Source organism: Enhydra lutris, unplaced genomic scaffold (assembly GCF_002288905.1).
Source record: "Enhydra lutris kenyoni isolate GAN:26980312 unplaced genomic scaffold, ASM228890v2 scaffoldscaffold50, whole genome shotgun sequence".
Taxonomy (NCBI): Eukaryota; Metazoa; Chordata; class Mammalia; order Carnivora; family Mustelidae; genus Enhydra; species Enhydra lutris.
In genome coordinates, this window is record NW_019154134.1 from 6,744,150 (window position 1) to 6,770,765 (window position 26,616).

The 26,616-nt window shown below is 37.1% G+C and overlaps 1 protein-coding gene across 3 annotated transcripts in view; it reads right to left on the reverse strand.

Moving 5' to 3' along the window:
- LOC111156969 (solute carrier family 38 member 9) overlaps positions 1-18,793 on the reverse strand; it is an 83,040-nt gene extending 64,247 nt beyond the window's left edge. The window contains exons 1-2 of one of the 3 annotated variants that reach the window (XM_022518152.1): positions 18,446-18,793; positions 4,329-4,478 (exon numbers count right to left, since the gene is read on the reverse strand). In XM_022518152.1, the coding sequence (XP_022373860.1) occupies positions 4,329-4,435 (107 nt within the window). In that variant the 5' untranslated portion in view covers positions 4,436-4,478; positions 18,446-18,793. Of the gene's footprint in view, positions 1-4,328; positions 4,479-18,445 lie in introns of those variants that run through there. The other 2 variants (XM_022518153.1, XM_022518155.1) reach the window with 2 other exon arrangements.
- Positions 18,794-26,616: the final 7,823 nt, after the last annotated feature.

The window sequence follows — 26,616 nt, forward strand, 5'->3', positions numbered from 1 at the left end:
TGAAAAGAAATTAAAAAAAAAAAAAAAAAGAAAGAAAACAGTTGATGAGAAAAAAAAAAAGAACTAGGAGAAAGGGGTGACAAAAAGTATGATTTACCAAGCATTGCCTAAGAGGAAACTGCTGGGTCAATTATTGCTCTGGGGGAACACTGGGATACAAAAGGAGCATGAAAGCCCTATACCCTAGGAAAAATGGAAAAGGAAATGTTGATAGAAGAGAAGTGAAAAAGGGGAGCTCAAAAACAAAATAACCACTTCATAATCTGGTTTTAGACTGGCTGGAATGTTCAACTCCCAAGAGGCATAATCCCAGAGCAGCATCATAGTATGAAGCAATTCTGAATACCAGCTATATCCTTGGTTACCAGAAAGTCTGGGAAAAGCAGGAAGACAATCTCTTGGACCAGTGATTGCCAATGGAATATATCACATACAACACAGGAGATTTCTAAACCTTTCTGTCCCTCCACGCACATTCCTAACTCCACCCCAAGCCAGGTGAAAAACTGAGAGGGAGAAGAGGTGTGTAGAGAGAAGTATACACGTATACTTTGCAGAAGTTCCTCAAAAGATCCAAATGGTTATGACATGTATTCCTATTCTACAGTGACAAGCTTCATCCTCCACGCGTCTAATTAGACCCCAGTTCCACCAATGTCATAAGCAGATCCAGCACACTATCAACTCAAAGGAGTTCTTAAAATTGTTACATTTGAAAAAAAAATTGTTACATTTGAACTGATAGATGATTTTGATTGCCACCTAGTGGAAGAGAGAAAATTAATCACAAGCTAAACTGAGGAAAAGCAAATTAAAAGTATCAAATGTTGTTTTCTATTCTCTGATGGCCAAACACAGTTTCCCAAAGTGTGGTTACATGTAAGATAATTTTTAGGTAGCACAAAGACCAATGCTATTTTAACTACTTGATATTTATCATAATGCATATTAGAATAATGATGAAACTCATCATTTCATAAACCTATGAAGATGAGGTAAAAGCCTAATTTTAAGAAGTAAATAGATTTAAAAATATATCTACATAATAATATTACACAAGTAATATTATAATGGGATATCACCAAAGTTATATGGTAACTCCAAAATGATCAGTGTTAGAAATAGTTGTCTAAGCTGGTTCTTCTTTTTTTTTCTTTTTTCTTTTTTTTTTTAAGATTATTTATTTATTTATTTGACAGAGAGAGAGAGATCACAAGTAGACAGAGAGCCAGGCAGAGAGAGAGAGGGAAGCAGGCTCCCTGCTGAGCAGAGAGCCCGATGCAGGACTCGATCCCAGGACCCCGAGATCATGACCTGGGCCAAAGGCAGAGGCTTAACCCACTGAGCCACCCAGGTGCCCCTAAGCTGGTTCTTCTAATGGAAAATAACTTCCCTCACTGTGTCTGAGGGTTTTTTAATGCATATAAAGTGAAGTAACCTATCTTTTAATAGAATTAACAATGTTTTTAGGTATTTCTTTTTTCTCATCAAATAATAGTTCCTGTTTTCTTTTTTTTAATTTTTTTTTTAAGATTTTATTTATTTATTTGACAGAGAGAGATCACAAGTAGGCAGAAAGTCAGGCAGAGTGAGAGAGGAGGAAGTAAACAGGCTCCCTGCCAGGCAGAGAGCCCAACTAGGGACTCGATCCCAGGACCCTGAGATCATGACCTGAGCCGAAGGCAGAGGCTCAACCACTGAGCCACCCAGGCGCCCCTAGTTCCTGTTTTCTTAAGCAGAAATTATTTCACAAGCAAATTGCATTCAATACTGCAAAGTGCCTATAAATATTTGCCTTCTTTTTTTTTTTTTTTTTTTTAAAGATTTTATTTATTTATTTGACAGAGAGAGTAGATAGATCACAAGCAGGCAGAGAGGCAGGGGGAAGCAGGCTCCCCAATGAGCAGAGAGCCCAATGCGGGGCTCAATCCCAGGACCCTGAGATCATGACCTGAGCCAAAGGCAGAGGCTTAACCCACTGAGCCACCCAGGCACCCCAATATTTGCCTTCCTTAAAACATGCTTACCCAGGTAGTGATCTCATGATTGTCAATAGTTGATCCCTTCTCATTTTGACGAGTTCCATTATAGAAAATATACTTCCATTTAATCTACCTGGTTAAACAGATTCTCAGGGAACTGTCCAAACTCCTGCCAATTGGAATGCACTTTAATGACCTATATTCTATTGTCACAGTGGTCAATTATTTATCATAGAATTTAGATGTTTCAAGAAAATCCTGAGTATTCAATCAGCATTCATAAGTTTTTGTATTCACTTGATGTTGGAATACACAAGTGAAAATTTTAAGATTCATTTCATTATCTTCTGTGGTGGCCACTATGTAAATGACAACGATACATTTCTTTATGACAAATTTCACATTGCCATCTCTAGCTTCAATCCTCCTTTATCTCTTGGATTGGAACCTACAGCCTCTGTTAACAAGATTAAGATTCTGTGGCCAAGGAACTCTTAGGGTAGTTGAATCGTTGGGTATTTACCCAACAGCATCTGTACTCAAGCACTGTTTCTCTCTGAGGAGGCAACCACTCTTAAAATTTACTACTTCTTCTTCCAGAATCATTTATACATATTGTAGCATACACAGTTTTAGAGTTTATTTTTACCCAAATGATGGTATACTACACTGTTCTGTACTTTTTCTGATTTAACAAAACAAGTTGAAGACTTGTTTCTTTTTGATATGTAATAAAGCCACTTCCTTCGTTTTAATGGGTGAAAAATATTCCATTATATCAATGTGCCAAAATTTATTTATGTAGTCCTCTAAGAAAAGACATTCTGGTTGTTTTAAATCTTTTACTATTTAAAAAAAATACTGCATTAAATAACCTTATACATATATTATTTGATATTGTGAGTTAATGCTTAGAAGTGAAACTGCTGGGCCATATAAACTTTGGAATTGGCTGCTGGCATTTTGGGGGGTTGAGGAAGACATTAAATTTATGGACTAAAATTTAAAGAGCATTAAGACTATATTTTAGAGTCCTTCCACTGACCACAAAATATGCTTTTTCATTATGTCATATTTTACCAATTCTTGTACATTTTGAAAATATGGACATATCTCATAATCCAGAACATCTTTTAATCACTATCAGCCAGGTGGTTGTCATAAAGGTAATTATTCCTGGTGGTACAACAGTTAATTGTAAATGAGTGGTACACTGTAAATTACAGGTAAATTATAAATGACTGGTCATTTCAGTCATCAAACCATGTAAGGACCATTTGAGAAGAAATATGAGCCATATTATTGTCAGAAAACCTGTGACACCTTCTGGTAAGATCAGGAAAGTGCAAGCATCCAAACTAAAGAAAGTGCCAGTGATTTGAAAGAAAATTCTCTTAACAAGTACTACATTATTACATTCTTAATGATATAAAGGACAACAGGGTGTTGGAGGGGAAACAAAAAACAATTTTGATGACACCAAGTTAGAAAACTGATTGCAAAGGATCATATTCTAAATGTGAAGTATCAGTAAGTAATATCTTAACTGAAATATTTTGTTTTTATTTTTATAATTGCATAAGAGATATACGATAAAATACCAAATAAGCTCAAGGTTTCTTTCAATAAATTAAAAAAAAAATCTCTAAGTCCTAAGAGATTACTTCATAGGTGTACTGGTAGCAGTTTATCTTTGTGTTAAATTACAAAAAGAAAGAACAGTTCAACTCACAGTCAGCATCTCATATATGGAAAAACACTCTACATCTTATTTTGAAGTTTCTCTCATGTAGATTTGCACACTGTTAGGGTACTCTTACTTTTTCTTTTCTCCCATTACACCTTATTACTGGAATACTACTTATTTTTGTTTATTTTATGAACAGCCACTTTACTGAATTCTCTATTTATAATTTCTTAGTGGATTCTTTTAGGTTTTCTAGGTATGCACTGAAATAAATTTTAAACTCAAATTATCTTAAACTATTTGCTGGAATTTAAGCTCTGTAAAAGTTAGGATTATGTATTAGTTTTACTGTTTTATCCCCCGTACCTAGTATATTACCTTGCAGAAAGCAGGTAATCAATATATATTTGTTAAATGAATTACATAAATGCATCTTACTTTGTAAAATTTAATCCAACCCCTTCTACAACACAAATGGTGAGCTTAAATATAAAAGATTAAAGTGTATTCATATTTTTTCCCTTCCACATACAAACATATAGATGCTGTTAAGTAACTGGATATTTTATATTCAAAGCTATATGTATTTGGCTACATAGTTCTAGTCTAATAATTAAAAACTCTGGTTATGAAATAAATGTTTTATTTTAATCACTTACCTTTTGGATCTTAGATCTGATGAATCAAACTGGATATTCATAGGTCCAGGATTTATTATTTCATGATTGACCTCTGGGATGAGAAGATGCTTAGAATCACTATCCATATCTGCCACTTTTCTTAGCCTCTAAACACTGATGAAGTCAGTCCTACATAAATAAGAAAGAATAAAAACTATAAAACTTAATTAAAATTATTTTACTACTAACAAGTAATACATTTGCATGCATAAGATATTGGAAAAATACAGGAGTTTGCTAATGATATCTTAATGAGGTATATGCCTGAAATCTTTTATCAGAAATTAGCTAAGCTGAATTGGAGTTACTGTTTATTTTTCAGCTTACTAAAAAATAAGTGGGGCAATTGCCCCAATCTGTTTCTGGTAACAAAACAGATTAGGCTATTTGGATCCATTTTCCTGTAGAAAACAACTATAAAAATATTAGGTAAAATACAGAAAACATCTTTTGAAAAGCATAAAAAATAATGATGGTAATCAGGCAATTAGTAGGTACAGTTAAGGAACCTAGTGAGGTAAACAGCTTGAGAAACTGCTTCTGCCCACAGAGTATTTGTTGTACCAGGAGAAAATGCGACTGAGGTTTTCAAGGCCTTGTGAAGTACTAGGAAAATAGGAGATAAAACCTGGGATTCACCCAAAGTAAGGAATGATGTAATAAGAAATCATGCCCTTTCCCTTCTCCCAGTAACACAGTGGGGAGTACAAAGATCTTTACCATTGCATTGGGAATTAACAAGCAGTAGAAGTGCCTTACTCCCTCACAAGGGAACTACAAACAAGATTTCTTGACTATGCCCATAGGCAGCATGTGTGTGCACACATGTGCTCGCAGGCATGCATCTGTGGAGGAGGAAGTATTCCATACCACAAACTGTGCTTCATGTGGATTTGCAGGAGGTCAAAGAATACTTAAAGCCAGGAATATAACTTAAGGTTAATTTGCTTGGTAGGACTTCTAGGTAACTGCTAGAAACAAATATAAATCTTTTCTGTGAGGACACACCTTGATCCTATGCCTCAAAGAAGACCTGCTAACAATCTTCCAAGGACACTGAATAGTACACAGTAAAAAATAATCTAGCATGCAAAGAAATAAAATGCTTTTAGTGAGAACCAGGAGAAACATGAGCAGAAATAGATTCATAAGGCCTTCAACTATAGGAATTATCAAAATAATACTAGAAAACAATTATGCTTCCCATCTTTAAATAAAAAACAAAGTGGATATATACACAATGGAATACTATTCAGCCAAAAAAATATGAAATCTTGCCATCTGCAGCAACATGGTTGGATCTAGAGAGGGTAATACTAAGCAAAATAAGCCAGTCAGAGAAAGACCAATCTATATGGTATCATTCACAGGTACAATTTGGGAACAAAACAGCAAACAAAAGAGACAAACCAAACAACAACTTAACTATAGAAAACAAACAGATGGTTACTAGAGGGGAGGTTTGTGGGGTGGATGGGTGAAATAGGTGATGGGGATTAAGGAGTGTGTTTATCTTAATGGGCACTGAGTAATATATGGAACTGCTGAATCACTATATCGTACATTGAAACTAATACAACACCGAATGTTAACTATACTGAAATTAAAACAAAAAAATAAAACAAATAAAAAAAGAAAATTTTAAGCACAATGTACTTAAAGAAGCTAAATTCATAGAAGCTAAATTCAAGAGGGTTTCGGGGCTCAGTTGGTTAAGTGTCTGCCTTTGGTTCAGGTCGTGATCCGGGGGGTCCTCTGGGATTGAGCCCCACATCAGGCTCCCTGCTCAGCGGGAAGCCTGCTTCTCCCTCTCCTTCTGCTTTTGCTCCCCACTTGTGCACATTCTCTCTCTCTCTCAAATAAATAAATAAATAAAATCTTAAACAAAAAAGAGGGTTTTTTCCTTCTATTGTCAACTTGTTATTAAGAATTTTTGATTTAGGGAGGCTGGGTGGCTCAGTCAGTTAAGCATCTGCCTTCAGCTCAGGCCATGATTCTGGGATCCTGGGATTGAGCCCTACGTCAGGCTCCCTGCTCAGCAAGGAGTCTGTTTGTCCCTCTCCCTCTGCCCCTCCCCACTGCTCATGCTCTCTTTCTCTCTCTCTTTCTCAAATAAATAAATCTTAAAAAAAAAAAAAAAAGAAGTTTTGACTTAATGGTGTGCTGGTTAGTTCAGTTGATTAAGTGACCAACTCTTGATTTGGACCCAGGTCATGATCTCAGGATCCTGGGATTGAGCCCTGCATCAGGGCTCTCAGCAGGGAGTCTACTTGAGGATTCTCTCTCCCTCTCCCCCTCCCACAGCTCACATGTTCTCTTACTCTCTCTCAAAAATAAATAAATAAATCTTTAAAAAGATTTTAAAAGATTAATTACATTAATATCTCACTTTGCATATAAAAAGCTCATTCTAGGGGCACCTGGGTGGCTCAGAGGGTTGAAGCCTCTGCCTTTGGCTCAGGTCATGATCCCAGTGTCCTGGGATCGAGCCTCATGTCGGGCTCTCTGCTCGGCGGGGAGCCTGCTTCCTCCTCTCTCTCTGCCTGCCTCTCTGCCTACTTGTGACCTCTGTCTGTCAAATAAATAAATAAATAAAATCTTTAAAAAAAAAAAAAAAAGCTCATTCCACCAGCTTAGTTTACAACCTCAAATCTAATTCCCAGTACACATTGCAATAAATGTATTCTGTAAAACAAAAGATTACCAAAAAGTAGCTCAGCATGTTTGACAAGAACCAGAATGAATTTTAACCCCCTCCAATAATAAAACAGCCAAAATTTAAAACGTGATGGATGGGTTTTAAAGTTCAAAACTGATGAACTAGAATGTATAGTTATATTTTAAAATATATAGAATATATAAAATATATAATAAATATATATTTAGTTATATTATAAAATATATAGATACATTCTATATATAGATATACGAATATATAGAATAATACTAGAAACTATCTAGAACAGCAGAGAAAGAGAAAAAAAGTAAATGTGGAAGACAAGTTAAGAGACTTGGGAGATAGAAAAAGAAGGTCTAACGTGCATGTAATTGGAGAACCATAGAGAAGAGATAGCAGAGGTAACATCTGGAGAGAGTGGCTGAGAATTTTCCACAATTCATAAAAGATAACAATCTACAAATTCAAGAAGTTTAATTAATTCCAACCAGAATTAATAATATTATCATAGAGTAGAAAAAAGGAATTAAAATTCCAGACCAAAGGGGAAAAAAGTCAAGTGAAGTTCTTGGAATTAGTGTTCTAAGGTCCTTATATTGTCCAGATTAACATTATATTTGAAACAATGCATGTTATAATTTTAAAGGTAACTATTAACATAACAGAAAATAGTATGTAACTTAAAATCACCATAGTAGAGTAGGAAAAGGAGAAAAACATTAAAAAGGGAGGAAAAATAGAAAGCATAAAATAGTAAGATCCTTCCATTCTTTCTTGAAACCATGCTATCTTTCCCATCACTACACAGAAAGTGCTCGTTAGATTACTAATGACCAAGAGCCAATTGTTGTTATTTTTCAGTATTTAATTTACTCGCTCCATCAGAAATGAGTGTCATATATATATTTCCTTCTTAATAAACTAGATTCACTAGGGCTCCAAGTTTTCTCTATACCTTACTGGTCTCTCCTCTTTTGTCTCATTTACTGTTTACTTCTTGTGTCCCAGAATTCTTAAAATTGTAGTCTCAAGGTTCATTGTTGGTTCCCTTCTCTATCTACCCTCAATTTGTGGATAATATTATCTAATCTCATGGTTTTAGTAACACACCTGCATTGTATAATACAGCAGCCACCAGTCACCCATACCTATATATATATTAATTAAAATTAAACTTTAAAAAAATTCAGCACCTGGGTCACACTAACCACATTTGAAGTGCTCAGTAGCCATACGTGCCTAGTGGTTACCATATTGCACAGTGTAAAAATAAAACATTTCCATCATAACAGAAAGTTCTATTGATCTAGACAATGACAACTTCCACAGTAACATTTCTAGCCAACATTTCTCTCCTGGATTTAACATTTGCATATCCAACTGCCTACTTAACATCTTTTTTTTTTTTTTTAAAGATTTTGTTTATTTATTTAGAGACAGCGCGCAAGCAGGGGGAGGGGAGAGGGAGAGAGAGTGAGAGAATCCTAGGCAAAGTCCCTGCTGAGCTCAGAGCCCAATGTGGAGCTCGATCTCATGACCCTGAGATCATGACCTGAGGCAAAATCAAGAGTTGGATGCTCAACCGACTAAGCTACCCAGGTGCTCCCATCTTTTTTTAATTAATACAACTGACATATAACATTGCATTAGTTTTAGATGAACAATATAATTATTTGATACATATATATATTATTCTTAACATTTTTATTTGGATATAACAGGCAACCAACATATCAAAACTGAACTTTTAATTTTTTCCCAAAAAAAGTATCCTACTGATTGTTTTCCTGATTTCAGTTGCTGGCATCACCATCCTTCTAGTTATTCAGGCCAAAATCCTCAGAAGTATTCATGACTTCTTTTTCTCAGTGTACATTCAATCCATTAGGAAAATAGTCTTGGCTTTCTCTTCAAGTATATCCTGGGTCTGGAAACCATCATTTGTTATCAAGAGTTCTACAATAGTTTTCTGATGGAGTTCCCTGCTTCTACCCTTTTGCCCTTACTGTCTACTCTGTACACAGCAGATAGAGTTGTAGAGAGGTATAGAGAAGGATTTGATCTCACCCATTTGGTTTTTATCACCGGGGGAAGTGCTATTAGACCCAGTGGGTAGAGACTAGGGATGTTGCTAAATATCCTACAATGAACAAAACAGCCTCCTACAACAAAGAATTATTCAGTCCAAAATGTCAATAGTTCTGAGGTTGAGAAACCCTGCTCTACACAGGTAAAGTAAGAGATTGTGAAAGGAACGAACAGGAGAGGATCTTAAATGGTGATGGTAATATTGCATTTTTCAACTTGATTCTGCTTATATGGCCATTTACTTTATTATTATATATTTGTTTTATGCACTTAAAAAAAAAAGATTTTATTTATTTATTTGACAGAGAGAGAGAGAGCGCAAGTAGAGTGGCAGACAGAGGGAGAGGGAGAAGCAGGCTTTCTGCTGAGCAGGGAGACCGATGCGGGACTTGATCCCAGGATGATCTGAGCGGAAGGCAGCTGCTTAACCGACTGACCCATCCAGGTGCCCCTTTATGCACTTTTCTAAATGGATGTTGTATTTCAGAAATAATCAGACACACCAAAAAAAGCAAACTCCATAAAGGGAAATAAATAGGTTTTAACATTTAAGGCAAGTGCTTTACTTTTATTCTTCAACTCTAAGTTACTATGACTATCCTCATTTTATAAATAAGGATACAAGGCACAGAGAAGTTAACTGATTACAAAGTTAGTAAGTGGGAGAGTTAGAATTCAAACCCAGGCAGTCTAAGCTCAGAGCCTGTATTCTTTGCCATTATGCTGTGCTTCTTTCCTGTTCTTTGCCCTCTGTCTCTCTTATTTTTCACCTTCTGTTTCTTATTGCCAGACTACTTAAAACAAGTATAGTTTTATTGGTGCTGTATTTGTTTAACGGAGTCTTAAGTCTGCCGTTGGTATTTTTCTAAAAATAGCATTTAGAACACAGTAGAAAGAAAACACTTGAGTCAGCAATGCTTACCTGCCACTCACTACTTATGTAATTGAAGATTAACCACTTAACCTTCATGAATCTATTTTCCTAACTGTGAAACTGAAACAATAGCATCCACTCCACTGGTGTGGTTGAAAATTAAATGAAATGATGCATGTTATACTTAGTACTTTGTAACAGGAAAATAAATGTTCAAACCCACTATTATTCCTCTCAGAAAACAAATGAAAAGACTTGTTGTTGGTTGGTTGGTTGGTTGGTTTTTTTAAACATATGCAGCCTCTTGAGATTAACATCTTCGAGTGAAAAATTCTGCAGTAATGAGGTAAGAGGTAGGCAAAAGTCAAAAGTCAAAAAAGTCACTATTAAGTGACATAGATGTTGGTAACATATTCTATCCCCAGAATATGTGCATTTTCTTTCCTCTGTCATTCCTTTCCATTTCCCTCTTCTGTTTTCCCGCCCAGCATTTAAGCCAAAGTTCTCATTAACTTACTAGTCTCACTAAAGACAAATAATGTTAAAGTACCTTATGTAATAGTGATTTTTCAAAAAAAGTGAAATCAAAATCCTACCATCTCCAGTCCTGATGGGCTTTATTTCAGTGTCATTCTATAGAGCACACAAGCAAAAATGATTATGTATTTTAAGATGAGACAACTAAAATACTGAGTAATGGCAAACCCTGAACAATATATTCATTCAACAACTTCTCACCAAGCCTCTACAATGTACTGAAGTACTGAGAAAAAAATATTTTTTTAACTTATGGTTCCCAACCTTAATAAACTTAAAAAATATTATTATTTAAGAAGGCTAGAAGTCAGGTAACTTGTTCTAAATCACTTAAATAATAAAACCTAGTAGGATATTAATTACCAATTTTGATTTTCAGTTCATGATTTTACTTTTAATTAAAGCCTACACCAATTGCTGGTCCTAGCCCCTAAATTAACTTTCTAATAGAGCAGTGCAAAATTTATTTTTTTATGGTAAAAAGTTTACTCAACTGTTTAAAACACAGATTCACAAAATGCATTGTACATATTTAGATGTGAAGCATCAGAAGTGATCCTGAATATAAAGGGTACATTATTCAAAGGTAATTGTTATTAACCTTCCATTAAGATGGAAGAAACTGAGGCAAGGTTAAGTAATTTCACAAAAATAGAGTTAGCTGAGAAGCAGAAACACAAACTTGATCTTTCAGTTCCTTCCTCCCTCTACATAATAAAACTAATTAATAATTCAGTTGACTTGTTTGGTCTTAAATTTTAAAACTGAAAAGCAGTATTTTTCAAGATTACTTTGAACCACTAATTACAAAACTAGTATTGATAGTCCTATTAAACTTCCTTAATTTAAAACTGTCAATGACTACTTAACCTGAAAAAATTGCTTCCTGGGTATAAAGAGTGAAAATATTCTAAATAAAATACCAACAAAAAATACATTTTAAATTAAGGTGGACATAGCACAGGAATTAAAAACTTAGAAAATAAAGATATTGCAGAGAAGTTATTCTGTGTATTGGTTTGATATGATTTCAAATCTATTTGTTTACAACCTAAGTGAATCATTTTAATCTGTTTATGACAAAGCAAAGAAAAAAGTTGTTTTAGAAGTAAAGTTGTTTAAAAAAAAGTTGTTTTGATGTAAGAACAAAGTAAGCTGTGCTAGGATGTTATTTCAACTGTTTTCATGGATAAGAACTCAGGAGCTTATTTGCTTATCAATAAAAACATAGGAAGAAGCAACTATGGCAAGGAGATATCTGTACTATAAATAGTGAGTTTGGGAGGACTATCAGAGTGTTGGGTATGGGCAAGGTGACTCTAGTGATCTAAAACAGCTCTCTAAAGACCTGGGGGCAATTAGATCCTGTTGAAGCAAAGGATACTTTTATCTGCAGTGGTAAAAGCCATGCAGCAGCCCAGAAGATCATCTTGCCCATCAACAGGGACAATGACCATCCCTAGCAAATGCTCTAACAACAGGAGACTTCTACTTTCTGCAGGAAGCTGGACATTCACTCTGGTTGGCTCAGCTGTCTTTCCTAAGTATCAACTCCAAAAAGGTACACCTTAAATAAATTTGGAATTTATTCCTTTCATGTCCTCTTGTCTTGAATGAGAGTATAATTAATTTATCACCAATCTGGAGTATTTCTTTATTGGCTTATCAAGAGGCATCATTCTGTATACTACTGGCTTGTGAAATTCCCACAATGAACCTCTGTTAAATAAACCATTGGCAAATACAATCTCAGTCTCAGCATTAACTTGCCTTCTGAAAAAAACCAAGTTACTAGCTTTACAGAATTTTTAAAACATTCTCTCAGTTTTAAAAATTAAATATTTTAGGAATTGAAAAGATGATTGTCAGCCAGTATCCTTTCATCAAAAAGAATAACACAAGAACTGCAGGGCTATTCATTCAAGAAAATCTACTGCACATAAAAACTTTTCTAAAAGCCCATAAATTCATTTGTACAAACATTTAGAAGCATGCCAGGTACTGTTAAATTCTGTATAGAAGTTTGCTATCATTTCTGTACTTAATAAAACTAAACTTAATGAAGTCATAATAGAATTGCTAAGAAATACTAGAGAAAAATTTAAATTTTGACTGGGAGATACAACCTTATTGCTCCTCAATCTCTAAAAACTGATAAAATCATCTTCAGAAAGTATTGCCAGGGTATTCCTTCATTTGAATTATACACAATGCTTAATTTGGGGCATGGCCTACACTGGTTCATCAAGTAGAGTGTGGTAGTTGAAAGCTCATGTGTCAGACTGTCTGGGTTTGAATCCTGGCTCTACTATTTTCTATGTGACTTTGTTCAACTGATTTAAACTCCCTAAGACTCACTGGTTCAGGGAATAATAAAAGTACTAGTCTTATAGGGTTTGAGATTTGAGATAATGTACATAACGTGCCTTCACTCACAGTGAGTGTTCAACAAACACAGCTATCATTTTATTATGAGTTTGGCTCTTTAAAATAGTTAGCAAAATTATGTGTTGGCTTAACTTAGTGGTATGAATAAAATCAGCTGATGTATTTATACGCCTTTAGTATAAAGTGAGTAAACTCGGTGAGGTAAGAAAGATAAAGAAGTTGAGCTTCAAAGTATTACTGAACTGTCACAAAAAGAAAAGACCTAAAGGGACGAAGTCATTTCTGAAGAAGAAAACTGGATGTCGCTTCGGAGAAAAACTCAGGGAAAAAGAAAAATCAATAAATAAGTAGTGGGAGTTGGGACTAACATTTATTTACTGAACACCTATTCCTGGCCTAAGTTTTTACATGTTATTTAATTGCAACTAATCTTAGAATTTGGAAAAAAGGTATTACCTTCAAATTATAAAAAAAGAAACTGAAACTCATAAGTAACTTGTCCTATATCATTTGGCTAATAAAGCCACAGCTGGGATGGAAACCAGGTTACTTAGGTCCCAAATGTTACTTCCAGTTTACTGTGATGTCTGCCCAGACTTCCGTTTTTAACCAATACACTCTGCAATATTGGTTCCTATACTAAACCGAGAATGCGACTGAGTTTAGGACGAGAGGATACTTTTAACTTCTGGAAATCAATACTTTTGCTAAAATTAAATATTAGAAAACCCAGAATAAGAAAAATCTGGAAAGGTCCTGGGATTTCAGTCAGTCTTACCAAAAAATGATAATCAAAGTTAGGGAAAATGTGAGGGGTGTTCAGGATTTGACATAAAGTTTCCAGTTTAATCACATATGTGTGTTTGTTCTGAGCAAATCTAAAATGTTGTGGTGTTGTCAGATTAGCTCTTTATTCCAAACAAGCAAGAACAATGATAGTATCTCAGTGATCTAAACAAGCCTTAAATGAGTCCAAACCCTATAATGCCTTTCCAGGATTTAATAATATTCAAGTAAATACAAAGAATTATAAGAAAATTGGTAATTTTCAGTTGCCTCAATTAGTCAAATAGCTTGACTTCAAATACCCCAAAAATGCTATTTCAAAGGAAATGTAATGCCTTTGGAAGTCTTGATGAGTACAACTACAAGATATTCTCAAGTTTGATGAATTTAAGAGGCAAATTAGAGGTCCAGAGCTAATGCTACATAGATAATAACACAAAATAGCACCATCAATAATTAACTATAATGTTAAATACTCCTGTACCATTAATTTGCCACAGACAACACTGATAAAGGGATCTAAACATACAAGATGACATAAACAGATAAATTCACTTTTAATGGCTCAAACCTGAGGTTTTTAAAAAATTTTTTGTATTTTAAAGATTTTATTTTTTGAGAGAGAGAGAGAGAGAGAATGAGAGAGGGAACACAAGCATGGCGAGTGGAAGAGGGAGAAGCAGGCTTCCCCTTGAGCAGGGATCCTAATGTGGGACTCAATCCCAGAACCCTGGGATCATGACCTGAGACAAAGGCAGCTGCTTAATGACCAAGCCAGCCAGGCACCCCAGCCCTCTGAGTTTTAAAACAAAGTCGTAGAAGCAAGACTATTAATGTCAAAGCTAAGTCATTTAATAATATATCCCACTTACTTTAAAATTGGTTCAGTATGGAGTCTCAAAAGGAAAATAACAGTTTACTGAACTGCTTGCTGATATCTGCACTGAAAAATACTTTTCTCCATAAAAAGGACATAGCCACCAAAGAAAGTTCATTTGACATAAATTCTTAAAAGGTATGGACTGTAAGTTTTACTATTAGGCAAAGAAGACATCCAGATGGCCAACAGACACATGAAAAAGTGCTCCACATCACTCGTCATCAGGGAAATAAAAATCAAAACCACAAAGAGATGCCACCTCACACCAGTCAGAATGGCTAAAATTAACAAGTCAGGAAACAACAGATGTTAGTGAGGATGCGGAGAAAGGGGAACCCTCCTACACTATTGCTGGGAATGCAAGCTGGTGCAGCCACTCTGGAAAACAGCATGGAGGTTCCTCAAAAAGTTGAAAATAGAGCTACCCTATGACTCAGAAATCGCACTACTGGATATTTATCCTAAAGATACAAATGTAGTGATCTGCAGGGGCATATGCACCTGAATGTTTATATCAGCAATCTCCACAATAGCCAAACTATGGAAAGAACCTAGATGTCCATCAACAGATGAATGGATAAAGAAGATATGGTATATATATACAATGGAATACTAGGTAGCCATTAAAAGAAATGAAATCTTGCCATTTGCAATGATGTGGATGGAACTAGAGGGTATTATGCTGAGCGAAATAAGTCAATCAGAGAAAGACAATTATCATATGATTTCTCTGATACGAGGAATTTGGGAGGCAAGACAGGGGGTTGTTGGGGGTAAAGAAGGAAAAAATGAAACAAGATGGGATTGGGATGGAGACAAACCATTAAGAGACTCTTAATCTCATGAAACAAACTGAGGGTTGCTAGAGGGTGGAGGGGTAGGGATAGGGTGGCTGGGTTATGGATGTTGGGGAAGGTATGTGCTATGGTGATTGCTGTGAAATGTGTAAGCCTGATGATTCACAGACCTGTACCCCTGGGGCAAATAATACATTATATGTTAATAAAAATAATTTTTAAAAAAGGTATTGATTGTAAATATCAGTATATTTCAAAGGATGTCAGCTCTTTTCCACACTAGCCTCAGAAGTGTCCTTTCACAATTCTTTGCAAAAGCCAATCTACAGTGTCTAGCGAAGATGTTAGCATCCATCTGCAATAGGACCCATCAATTTTAGCCCAAACAAATGTAGAGTTGACCCCTGAACAAAGCAGAGGTTAGGGGCACCAACCTCAACCTCCCCAACCCCACAGCTGAAAACGCACATGTAACTTTTGACTCTCCCAAAACTTTAGTAATAGCCTACTTTTGACTGAAAGCCTTACTGATAGCATATGTAGTTGATTAACACATATTTTGTATATTGTACGCATTATACACAGTATTCTCACACTAAAAGCTAGAGAAAGCAAAATGTTATTAAGAAAATCATAAGGAAAATACATTTACTGTACTATACTGTAAAAAATTCACATATAACTGGACGTCTGAAGCTCAAACTTGTGTTAAGGGTCAGTGGTATTATGGACCCAGCATACAAGTATTTATATGTTCTTTCTCAAAGACTGAAAATTAGTATTACCTCATACCTCTGCATATGGTAGAAGTTCAAATACTATATTTACATTCAGCTTAGCAGAGCAGGAGTTCACAAATTTTTTTCTGTAAAGGGCCAAATAATAAATATTTTCGACTTTGTGAGCCTTATCATCTCTGCAGCTACTCAACTCTGTATTTTATAATTTTTGTTAAAGATTTTATTTATTTATTTGACAGACAGAGATCACAAGCAGGCAGAGAGGCAGGCAGAGAGAGAGGAAGAAGCAGGCTCCCTGACAAGCAGAGAGCCCGATGTGGGGCTCGATCCCAGAACCCCAGGATCATGACCTGAGCCGAAGGCAGAGGCTTTAACCCATTGAGCCACCCAGGCACCCCTCAACTCTGTATTTTAGCACAGAAGACAATATATAAATGAGTGAGCATGGCAGTGTTCCAATAAAACTTTTTAAAACTTTTTTCAATTTTTTAAAATACTTTTATTTATTTATTTGACAGAGAGAACACAAGCAGGGGTTAGAACAGAGTGAAAGGGAGAAACAGGCTCCCTGCTAAGCAGGAAGCCTGAGGTGGGGATCCCTGGGATCACGACCTCAGCAGAAGGCAGACACTTAGCTGACTGCCCCCCAATAAAACTTTATAAAAAATAAATGCATCTGGGGGCAATGGTCATAGCAAATCTGGTCATAGTTTGGCCACTTCTGTACTATGCCAATATAAAAGCCAATGGAACCACAGCATGTAAAAGGCAGCTTGGTGAAAGAAGTTATGCTACGTATACATGTTTTCATCTATAGAAGTCTGCAACTACTATAGTGTCTGGTAACGAATTTATCTCAAACTCTTCCTTCTGAATCATTTAATGGTCAGCCAATAAGAGTTGTAAAGCTCAAATTCTGAGGAGACTGATAGAACATGCTTCCAAACTGATCAATAAATGCTTCAAAAGCTGTTAAATTTCACCATACTGGAGGGCAATGTAGTCTAATAAAGAAATTACCAGCCAAAACAATGCAATGGGAACACTAAATGCTCTCCAGTTATGTTTATGCAGTAAAAAAGAATGCTGATGAAGGACTGAAATTTAAGTGTATTATAAAATGCAGGCCCAGTAGAAGTTTTTAATCTCCTAATTATTTTTTTAACTTTTATGCTCATATCTCCTTCTTAAAAAATACTATAAATTATTATTTTATTTTATAATTCAGGTGGGTATTCCCAACCTCCTATGCTGTTTACTCTTTACTGTAAATACGTAGGGTACTGTAAAATCACAATTATCATGCTATTTTTATGACTCAGATATACAGCATTTAGGATTGAGAGAAGGAATCTAAGGCTAAGTGTTCCCAGAGGGTAGGTGGGAAAGGAAAGGTCACATGTTAATTTGCTACCAACCTTTTATATTACTATGAAGTTTGTAGAGATTTTTCTTTAAGTTAAGGCCGGGGTTTCTTTGACCTATTGAGAAATTTAAAAACTTGCCCTTCAGCGGCTGCCTATTATTTTGTATAGGTAAGCATTAAAAAAAAAAAAAAAAAAAGAGTAACAGGTTAGAGTTTGCTGCTGTACTGATCTCAGCAATAGATTACGGCAGCGCTTCAGAGTCATGAAAATTAGGTTTTAGTCAAGTTGGCCATTAACTGGCTGGCTGGTCATGCGCGAGGTAGTTTCTCCAACTTGGTGGACCTTAGTTTCCTCATCAGTAAAGTGAAGAGAATGTGCTTTACTAGCTATTCTCAAAGGCCTCTTCCAGCTCTAGTATTCTAAGACAGCTAAGATATAAAGTCACCTACTATCAAGACACCTGCTCTCACATTTGAGCCGGGGAAAAGAGAGGCGAGGACTTAATTCTTTCGCCCCCCCCACCCATCTGTGGTCCTAGCCCCAGACACTAAAGTGTTCCCTCCCAGGATCTCCTTTCTCCAGCTTTTCCCTACTCAGGACAGAGAAGGCTCTCCCGTTCTCGCAATAATTCCAGTTCTCCTCCTTCTCACCCGGGTGTTTACCCATCATCACCCTCAAGCTCAAACACGCGCCGACTCCCCATAGCCCCTTGAACTCTCTCTGCTCCCGCGGGAGTCACCAGAGCCGAGAGGAGCGCGCGTCGCCCCTCTGTTGTGGTCTCCTCAGTCCCCGACTTTGTCCTCACGGATCCCCTAATAAGCAACTGTTCCGACGCGTTTCACTAAAGAACTTCCCCGGCGACAGCCGGCTCCACAGCAAGCTCAGCGGTTCCCGCCGCTTCCCCTCTATCCCGTCCGCCCGTGCCGAGGGGTCATTTTGTAAGACCAGGGAACATGCCCTACCTGCTTCCACCAAGCCCTCGGTTTCCGAGAAGTCGGAGACCCTTTCCCAAATCCTCTCAACTTGCTGTAGCAGGGTTTCTCCTCTCCTGAACAGGAAGAGGCAATAGTTTAAGCCGCGGGGGCCGGCGGGGGATGGAGTTCTGAGCGCGTTAAGTCCGCCTTCGCTGTCAAACCTCCCGCCCCTGGGGACTACAACTCCCAAAGGTCTCTGCGAGAGCCACCACGCCTCTCGCCGCAGAGCCGCGTTCTTCAGCTTTGGAAAGGCGGGGCGGTTCAGGTTCGCAAATCTCATCTCTGCTCAGTGATATTTGGCGTTGTGTGAGATGTTTGCCTGACGACCAAAGTCGCCTAGAAGAAGAAATGCCATCTCTTGCAGTCCTTACACCTCCAGAGGTTACCTAGGAAGGGGTTGACGTGACATCTCCATCTAGAGCTGACCTCCCATTATCAGTGTCTTCTCAGGCTCTTCTGGCTTGTGTTCTGTACTGTCGTCACGTGCCTGAATCCCACGGACAGCGAGAGAAACTGGTTTGAAAAATGTTGAGTTGGCATTCTCACTCTTTTGGCTGGACACTTAATTTGTTGTTGTTGTTCTGTTTTTCTTTCTTTTTTTATTATTATTCTTTTAATGCGTTGACAAATTCGTCCCTAGGCGAAAAGAGGGGCTTTGGGAGTATTTTAACCCATTCTTCACATCCCTAGTACTTTCAACCAAAGCCCCCCCGGGATTAACCTGTAATCTAAGTAAAATTAGTGTGCTTGTTGTAAAAAGTCAGCTCAATCAAAGTCCCTTGGGAAGCATATAGCAACACCTAAGGGCTTCTTATATAGGAAGCCAGTAGGTTGTTTTTTTTTTTTTTCCTTAAGAAAAACAACCAGAAGAAAACAAGAAATGCAATGGGCTAAGGAAACCAAATTAACGATTCCAAATTTAACAGCTAATATTGAGTGCCAAGCACTTTACATACAATACTTTAAGTCTCTACCATGATTGTAGAAGTGTGTATTATTCCCATTTTACAAATAAGGAAATAGTCCTATAGAATTTAAGTAACTTCCCTAAGGCCAAACAAGAAGTAAGTTGCAGAAGAGTCAGACTTCCAACTGAGGTCTTATTTCAAAGCCGGAGTTCTCAAACACCATCGAACACTCCCTGTATTACTGAGGACTTGACAACAGACAGATGATACAATGAATATTGCCTTTATGACAGGTAAAATTTATTTTGCTAATGGTGTCCTTATTCCAAACTTTTTGCAATTACTCTTTTACCTACCTTTAAATAAACATTCTTGGGGCACCTGAGTGGCTCAGTGGGTTAAAGCCTCTGCTTTTGGCTCAGGTCATGATCCCAGGGTTCTGGAATCGAGCCCCACATTGGGCTCTCTGCTCAGTAGGGAGCCTGCTTCCCTCCCAACCCTGCCTGCCTCTCTGTCTACTTGTGATCTCTGTCAAATAAATAAATAAAATCTTTAAAAAAAATAAATAAGCGAACATTCTTTTGATGACTTCAGTGATAGCAAAATTTTCTTCTTTCTCTGCATTCCAGGTTGAGAAAATAATTTTAGGCAAGACCGAAAAGCACAGAATTGAATGGTATGGAGTGACATCAGTGAAAATGGTAAAGGAGGGAACTTCAAAACGTTGCCTCCATAAAAGCAATGAATAAATTGGCAAAACTGCTGGAATCAACTTTTTTTTTTTTTTTTAACTCTGGCATGCAATAATAAGATGTAAAACAACCAGGGAACAGTTAAGAAAAGAATGCTGAATTTTGACAGGAGAGCACCGTGATCATCTCCTACTCTCCAGGTTGGTAGCAGCCTTAAAGATAGTAGCTTATGTTCCTGATGTAGGTTGCTGGTATCGGAGAAAGCAATATGGACCTTATTCTCAAGAAATTTTAATTAAGCATTTTCACCTGTTGGTTTCCTGAAGGTTTGGCTCCAGCGCTTGCCTTTATTTTGCCTGCCTTGGAATGTCCCCAGGGCTGAGGCAGCTTTCTAGGACTTAATGTGTTTGTAAAAAGCATTTAAAATGAACGTATTTGTCACTAAGTTTACTAAGTAGTTAGGTCTAAACAAATTAATATGCATTTATGTCCTAACAACTTAGTAGGCACTTAAAAATATGTTGAATTGAAATTTTTTAAAATATTTTATTTATTTATTTGACAGAGAGATCACAAGTAGGCAGAGAGGCAGGCAGAGAGAGAGGAAGAGAAGCAGGCTCCCTGCCGAGCAGAGAGACTGATGCGGGGCTTGATTCTAGGACCCTGGGATCATGACCTGAGCTGAAGGCAGAGGCTTTAACCCACTGAGCCACCCAGGCACCCCTGTTGAATTGAAATTGAATGAAAAATATTTTATTTCATTCTTAAGTAGCCCAGTTGTTTACTAATGGGAAGTGTACATCTATTGGGCACTTCTTAACTTCTCAAAGCTTGAAGTCAGGTGGGATACCACTGCCCTTGTTTTGTGCTTCACACTAGATTTTGCACACTTTCTTGAGACCATAGCAACCACTGAAAACTCAACTTGGTGGATATGATGTTATCCAAAAAATTAACTTGATCTAATGTTGAAATTGTTAATTATCTCAATGTGGTAGTTCACATGGTATCTGACAGATGTTGCTGTGTTTTCCTCAAAAATTTAAAATACCCTGGGGCACCTGGGTGGTTTAGTAGTCTTGAAGGATCCAACTCTTGGTTTCTGCTCAGGTCCTGATCTCATAGCTCATGAGATCAAGCCCCACACCTGGGCTCCATGCTTAGCAGGAGTCTGCTTGGATATTCTCTCTGCCCCTCCTCCCGTTCATGTGCACTCTCTCTGTCTAAAGTAAAGAAATAAATCTTTAAAAAAATACTGTACTCTGGGGTCCCTGGGAGTTCCCTGTGGTACTCTCACAGTTTGGGGACTGCAGGTCACTAGTCATGATTTCTACAACAAGGATTGTTAAACTTTCTATAAAGGGCCCAAGTAAGTATCCTGGGCTTTGTGGCCATATGGTCTCTGTCATCAATTACCTGATTATGTCTTTATGGCATAAAAGGAGTCAACATAAACAATATGTGAACAAGTGGAGTGGCTGTATTCTAATTTATTTATAGAAACATGTACTGGGCTGGATTTATCCCCAGGACATAGTTTTCTGACCCTCAGCTTAGAAGATGCAAAGTGGAGATTTTTGTGTATTAGTTGCAGTTTTCCTAAGGAGAAGAGTATTTTCTCAATGATTTGGTTACCCCAAGTTGAAATGTGTTTGAGAAATGTAGTAGAAACACTTGCATCTGGGCACCTGGGTGGCTCAGTCAGTCAAGCATCTGCCTTTGGCTCAGGTTGTGATCTCGGGGCCCTGGGTTGGGCTCCCTGCTCATTGGGGAGCCTGCTTTTCCCTATCCCCCCATGCTCTTTCTCACTATCTCTCTCCCTGTCAAATAAATTATTGCTTTAAAATAAAATAGAACAGAATAATTTCAAGTTTACAAAAAAAGTTGCAAAGGTAGTGCAAAGAAATCCAATATATCCATTACTCAGTTATCAATTGTTACCATTTTGTCATATTCATCTTCCTCCCTCCTTCTGTTTCCTCACTTTCTCTCTCTCTCTCTCTGAATACATATTTTCCCCTAAACCATTTGAGATTAAATTGCACACCATATGCCTCTGCTTCTAAATTCTTTAGTGTATATTTCCCAAGAAAAGGGTTTTCACAGTATAATGGTCAAGACTAGACCTTTTAAAAATTGGTACAATGCTCTTATTTAATTTATAAGCCTATGGCAAATTTCACCAATTGTTTCAATAATGTCCTTTATGAGATATTTTGTTCTGGGTCTTTTTTCCTCATCCAGAACCCAACACAGGATTGGTCACGTATCGCATTTAGTCTTCAAGTCTCCTTAGGCTCCTTTATTCTGGAATGGCTCCTGAAGACTTTCTTTTTCATGACATAGACATTTTTTTGTTTGGTTTTTAAAGATTTTATTTATTTAACTGAGAGACAGAGTGAGAGAGAGAAAGCATGAGATGGTGGAGGGTCAGAGGGAGAAGCAGACTCCCTGCTGAGCGGGAGCCCGGTGCAGAACTCATCCTGGTACTTGATCCTGGGACTCTGGAATCATGACCTGACCGAAGATAGACGCTTAACCAACTTAGCCACCCAGACGCCCATAACATTGATGTTTTTGAAGCATATAGGCCATTTAGTAAAATGTCCCACAATTTGAATTTACCTAATATTACCTTGTGATTAGATTCATTATGCATTTTTGGTAGGATTAATACATAAGTATTATAGAGTCTTTCTCATGCATTTTATCATGAGGCACATGAAACTAAGATTCTAATATTAATTGCAACATGGGAAGAGTGTTTCCCACACTATCAAATAATTCTTGACACCAACTGGTGTTCTACAATTTAACTCAATTCTAATACTATCTGCCTGGAGATAGTTCCAGATCCATAGGTTAAAGGCTCAGTCCTACATGAATTCCACCCCCCACCCACCCACTCAGACACCCCTTGAAAGTCCAGATTGTCCTTGCGCTTCTGACCAACTAGCTGTATACATCTGAGATTTCCATAAACCTCTCCTTGGGTTTGACTAATTAGCTAGAGTGGTTCCCAGTATTTGGAGAAACATTTTACTTAGTAAATTAATAGTTTACTATGAAAAGCTATAACTAAGGAATAGCCAGATGGAAAAAACGCAGAGGGCAAGTATGGAGAAAGGTATGGAGTTTCCATGTCCTCTCCAAGTTCACCATTCTCCTCAAATTGTGAGGAGAAGTTCTATTCCAGGTTGTTCTCACCAACCTGGAAGTACTCTGAACTCCATCCTTTTGGGTTTTTAAGGAGGTTTCTATTACACAGATACTATTGATTAAATCATTGGCACCTGGTGATTGAACTCAACCTCTAGCCCCTCTCCTCTTGCCAGAGATGGAGAGTGGGGTAACTGAAAGTTCCAACCCTCTGAATACCTAGTTGGCTCCACTGGCAAGCAGCTCCATCCTTAAATATGGTACAAAAGTCACTTCATTAACACAGCAAAAGAAAAAAAAATCACAGAGCCAGTAGAGATTCAAGGAGAGGGAACTATATGAAGACACGAAAACTAGAGACATAGTTCACTGAAGAACTTGGAAACTAGCTGTCAATGATGACCAATATGTACCTGTGGTACAATGATTTATATTGAGAAATATATATTTGGTCCTTGACCTCTTTCTGGCACAGAACTAAAACTCAGAATCTCCTAAGTGATGGGAATGATAAAGATATATAGGAAAGATAAAGATAATGATAAAGACTTCATGTCTGTGTAGTGACTTTTGTACCACTGCAAAGTACTCTGAAGGGGGGCAGAATACGTCATGCTAAAATATGCCACTTTGGCATATTAATTATTTTGAATTCAAGGTACTTGAGAGACAGCTGATTCAGGAAGGACTCTCTGAGCCTCCTTTGTGTCCCCAAAAGCATGTGACAAGTTACCCCTGTCCTCATACCAGGAGGGTAGAAGGCATCCTTATCACCAGAGATAGGGAATTTAGTGTCAAGAAAGCTGTGTAAACAGAACTTATTATTTCTTCATCAACTTATTGCCTTAAGTCCAAATCATTTTGTCTTGTCAACTCTTCACAGATTATCACTTGTCTAAAAGGTATAAAAGCCTTCTGCTTTGGTCATTTCTTTGAGTCTCATATTTTTATGGGGCTCCTATACATATGAAATTAACACGGTTTTTCTCCTGTTTATCAGTCTTATGTCAATTTAATCATAAGGCCAGCCAAAGAACCTAGAAGGGAAGAAGGGAAAATTTTTTCACCCTGCAACTACATGGGTGGATGTTTCACTCTGTTAATGAGGGACTTTTGAGTTTTACAGTCTTTACCTTTTAGCTCTACAATTAATAACTTTGTGTATATACCCTTTTATATTTTCTGACAGTGTGTATTTGAGATAAATTCCAGAAATAGGATTACTGGATCAAAGGGCAAGTGCACATGAAATATTGCTAGATACTGACAAGTTCCCTTTGCTCAGAACTAGGCCATAGTACATCACCAATGGCAATGTGTAAGGGTGCCTGTTACCTTGCAACCTCTCTGATAGAGTACATTATCAAACATTTGTCATTTTAATAGGTGAAAAATTGTATTTTAGTGTAGTTTTAATTTGCATTGTTCTTGAAAAAAATCAAGCATCTCTATATATTTAAGCCATTTTGTTGGTTTTATTATTTTTTTTTTTAAGATTTTATTTGTTTAAAGCAGGTGGAGCAACAGGCAGAGGAGGAAGGAGAAGTAGACTCCCTGGTGAGCCTGGGGCCACATATTGGGCAGATGCTTAACGGACTGAGCTACCCAGGTGCCCCGCCATCTCTTTGTGTTATACCTATTAATCCTTTCTCTGGATTATGTTGGAAATAATTCTTCCCAGTTTGTCATGTGTCTTTTGCCTTTGCTATTTATTTTTTTGTCATATGAAGTTTTATTTTTAATATTTATTTAGTCCTACTATATAAAATTATTGCTTCTGGATTTTGAATTACAGGTAAAATGTTTTTCCAAGTATAGAGGAATTCACTAATGTTTTCTTCTAGTATCCGCAAGGTTTTATTGCTTTTACATTTGAATTTCTTTTTTTTATTTACATTTGAATTTCTTATCCTGTTATATGGTGTAAAGAGCAGATCTACTTTTAATCTGTTTCCATATAGTTGTCCAGTTTTTTTTTAAAGATTTTTTTTATTTGTTTATTTGACAGAGAGAGATCACAAGTAGGCAGAGCAGTAGGCAGAGAAAGAAGGGGGAAGCAGGCTCCCCGCTGAGCAGAGAGCCCCTCGTGGGGCTCGATCCCAGGACCCTGGGATCATGACCTGAGCCGAAGGCAGAGGCTTAAACCACTGAGCCACCCAGGTGCCCAGTTGTCCAGTTTTATAGAGAGTATTTTTGTAAAGAAGAAGTAGTCAATAGTGTCGTCAATAAAAAATCTTTTACATTAAGAATTGAAAACTGTCAGTTGATTTTAGAAACAAGGAGGTCATTGTTGCTATTGACCTTGTCAATATTGATGGAACAACGGGATAAAAGCCAGATTGCAGTGGGTTCAGGAATGAAAGATGGGAAAGTGGAAAAAACAAGTATAGGTAACTCCTTGCGAGTTTGTAAATAAAGTCTTTTTACTAACCACCACATAACAATTTTACAGTACTAGAACGTAGATTTCAGAGTATTTTTCAGTAAAATCCCTTTGTTGGTCAGGGACCAAGTAGGAAAATAGAAACCACTATAGGGAATTTAACCTTTGTGAGATTAGAACATGGTAACTGATATGGACACATGCTGCCCTGCAGGTGCATGGCTTGGTAGGTGGTGTGTAGGCTGAGTTCAGTGTTTCTTGCCTCTTGGCTTGGTGCCTTTTTGCATAACTCTATCTGGTGGCCCTGGTTATCCCCATTTTAGAGACAGACAGAGTGATTAAATAACTTGCCAAGTTCATACAGTTAATAAATGGACAGCTAGAGATTATCAGTATTGACTTCTCAGTCAAATGCTAGTAATTTCTTTCTCTCTCTTTGAAAGCTCCAACTCTTTAGTCTTAGTAAGCATAGGGAGAAAGAGGTTTGTCCCTGATTGAGGTTCATTGATGGGACCTGCTTACTACTTCTCTTGAGGTGAAAGACTTCCGTCTTTTATACCCAGGAAGATTGACAATAATGACTTTCACAAATCACAATGCCTTTGCCATTTGGGACACAAAAAAGTCAGCTTTTTTGTTAGGTAGAGCTAACATCTAGTGGGAATGGAAAGAGCTAGACTTTAGTATACTGTGCTTTCCTTTTTACTGTTTACCGTACTCTATACGTAATTCACTGATGAAACACTGTTTTACAGCGAAGGGCCAACAAGACCCCTTAGTCTTAGGAGGGATTGTTTAATGTACCCTGACACAGTATTTGACTTGTATCTTTCACTTATTTTTAGCTTGCATTAAATACACCTGTAAAAGTACTTAGGGAGTACTGAATCTATTATGTCCTCTAGGAGATCTGTTTGATTATAATCTGGATCTTTCAGGAATACTATTTAAACAAGACTGATTATATATATATATATATATATATATATATATTTTAGTATTCATCTGAATTTCTTT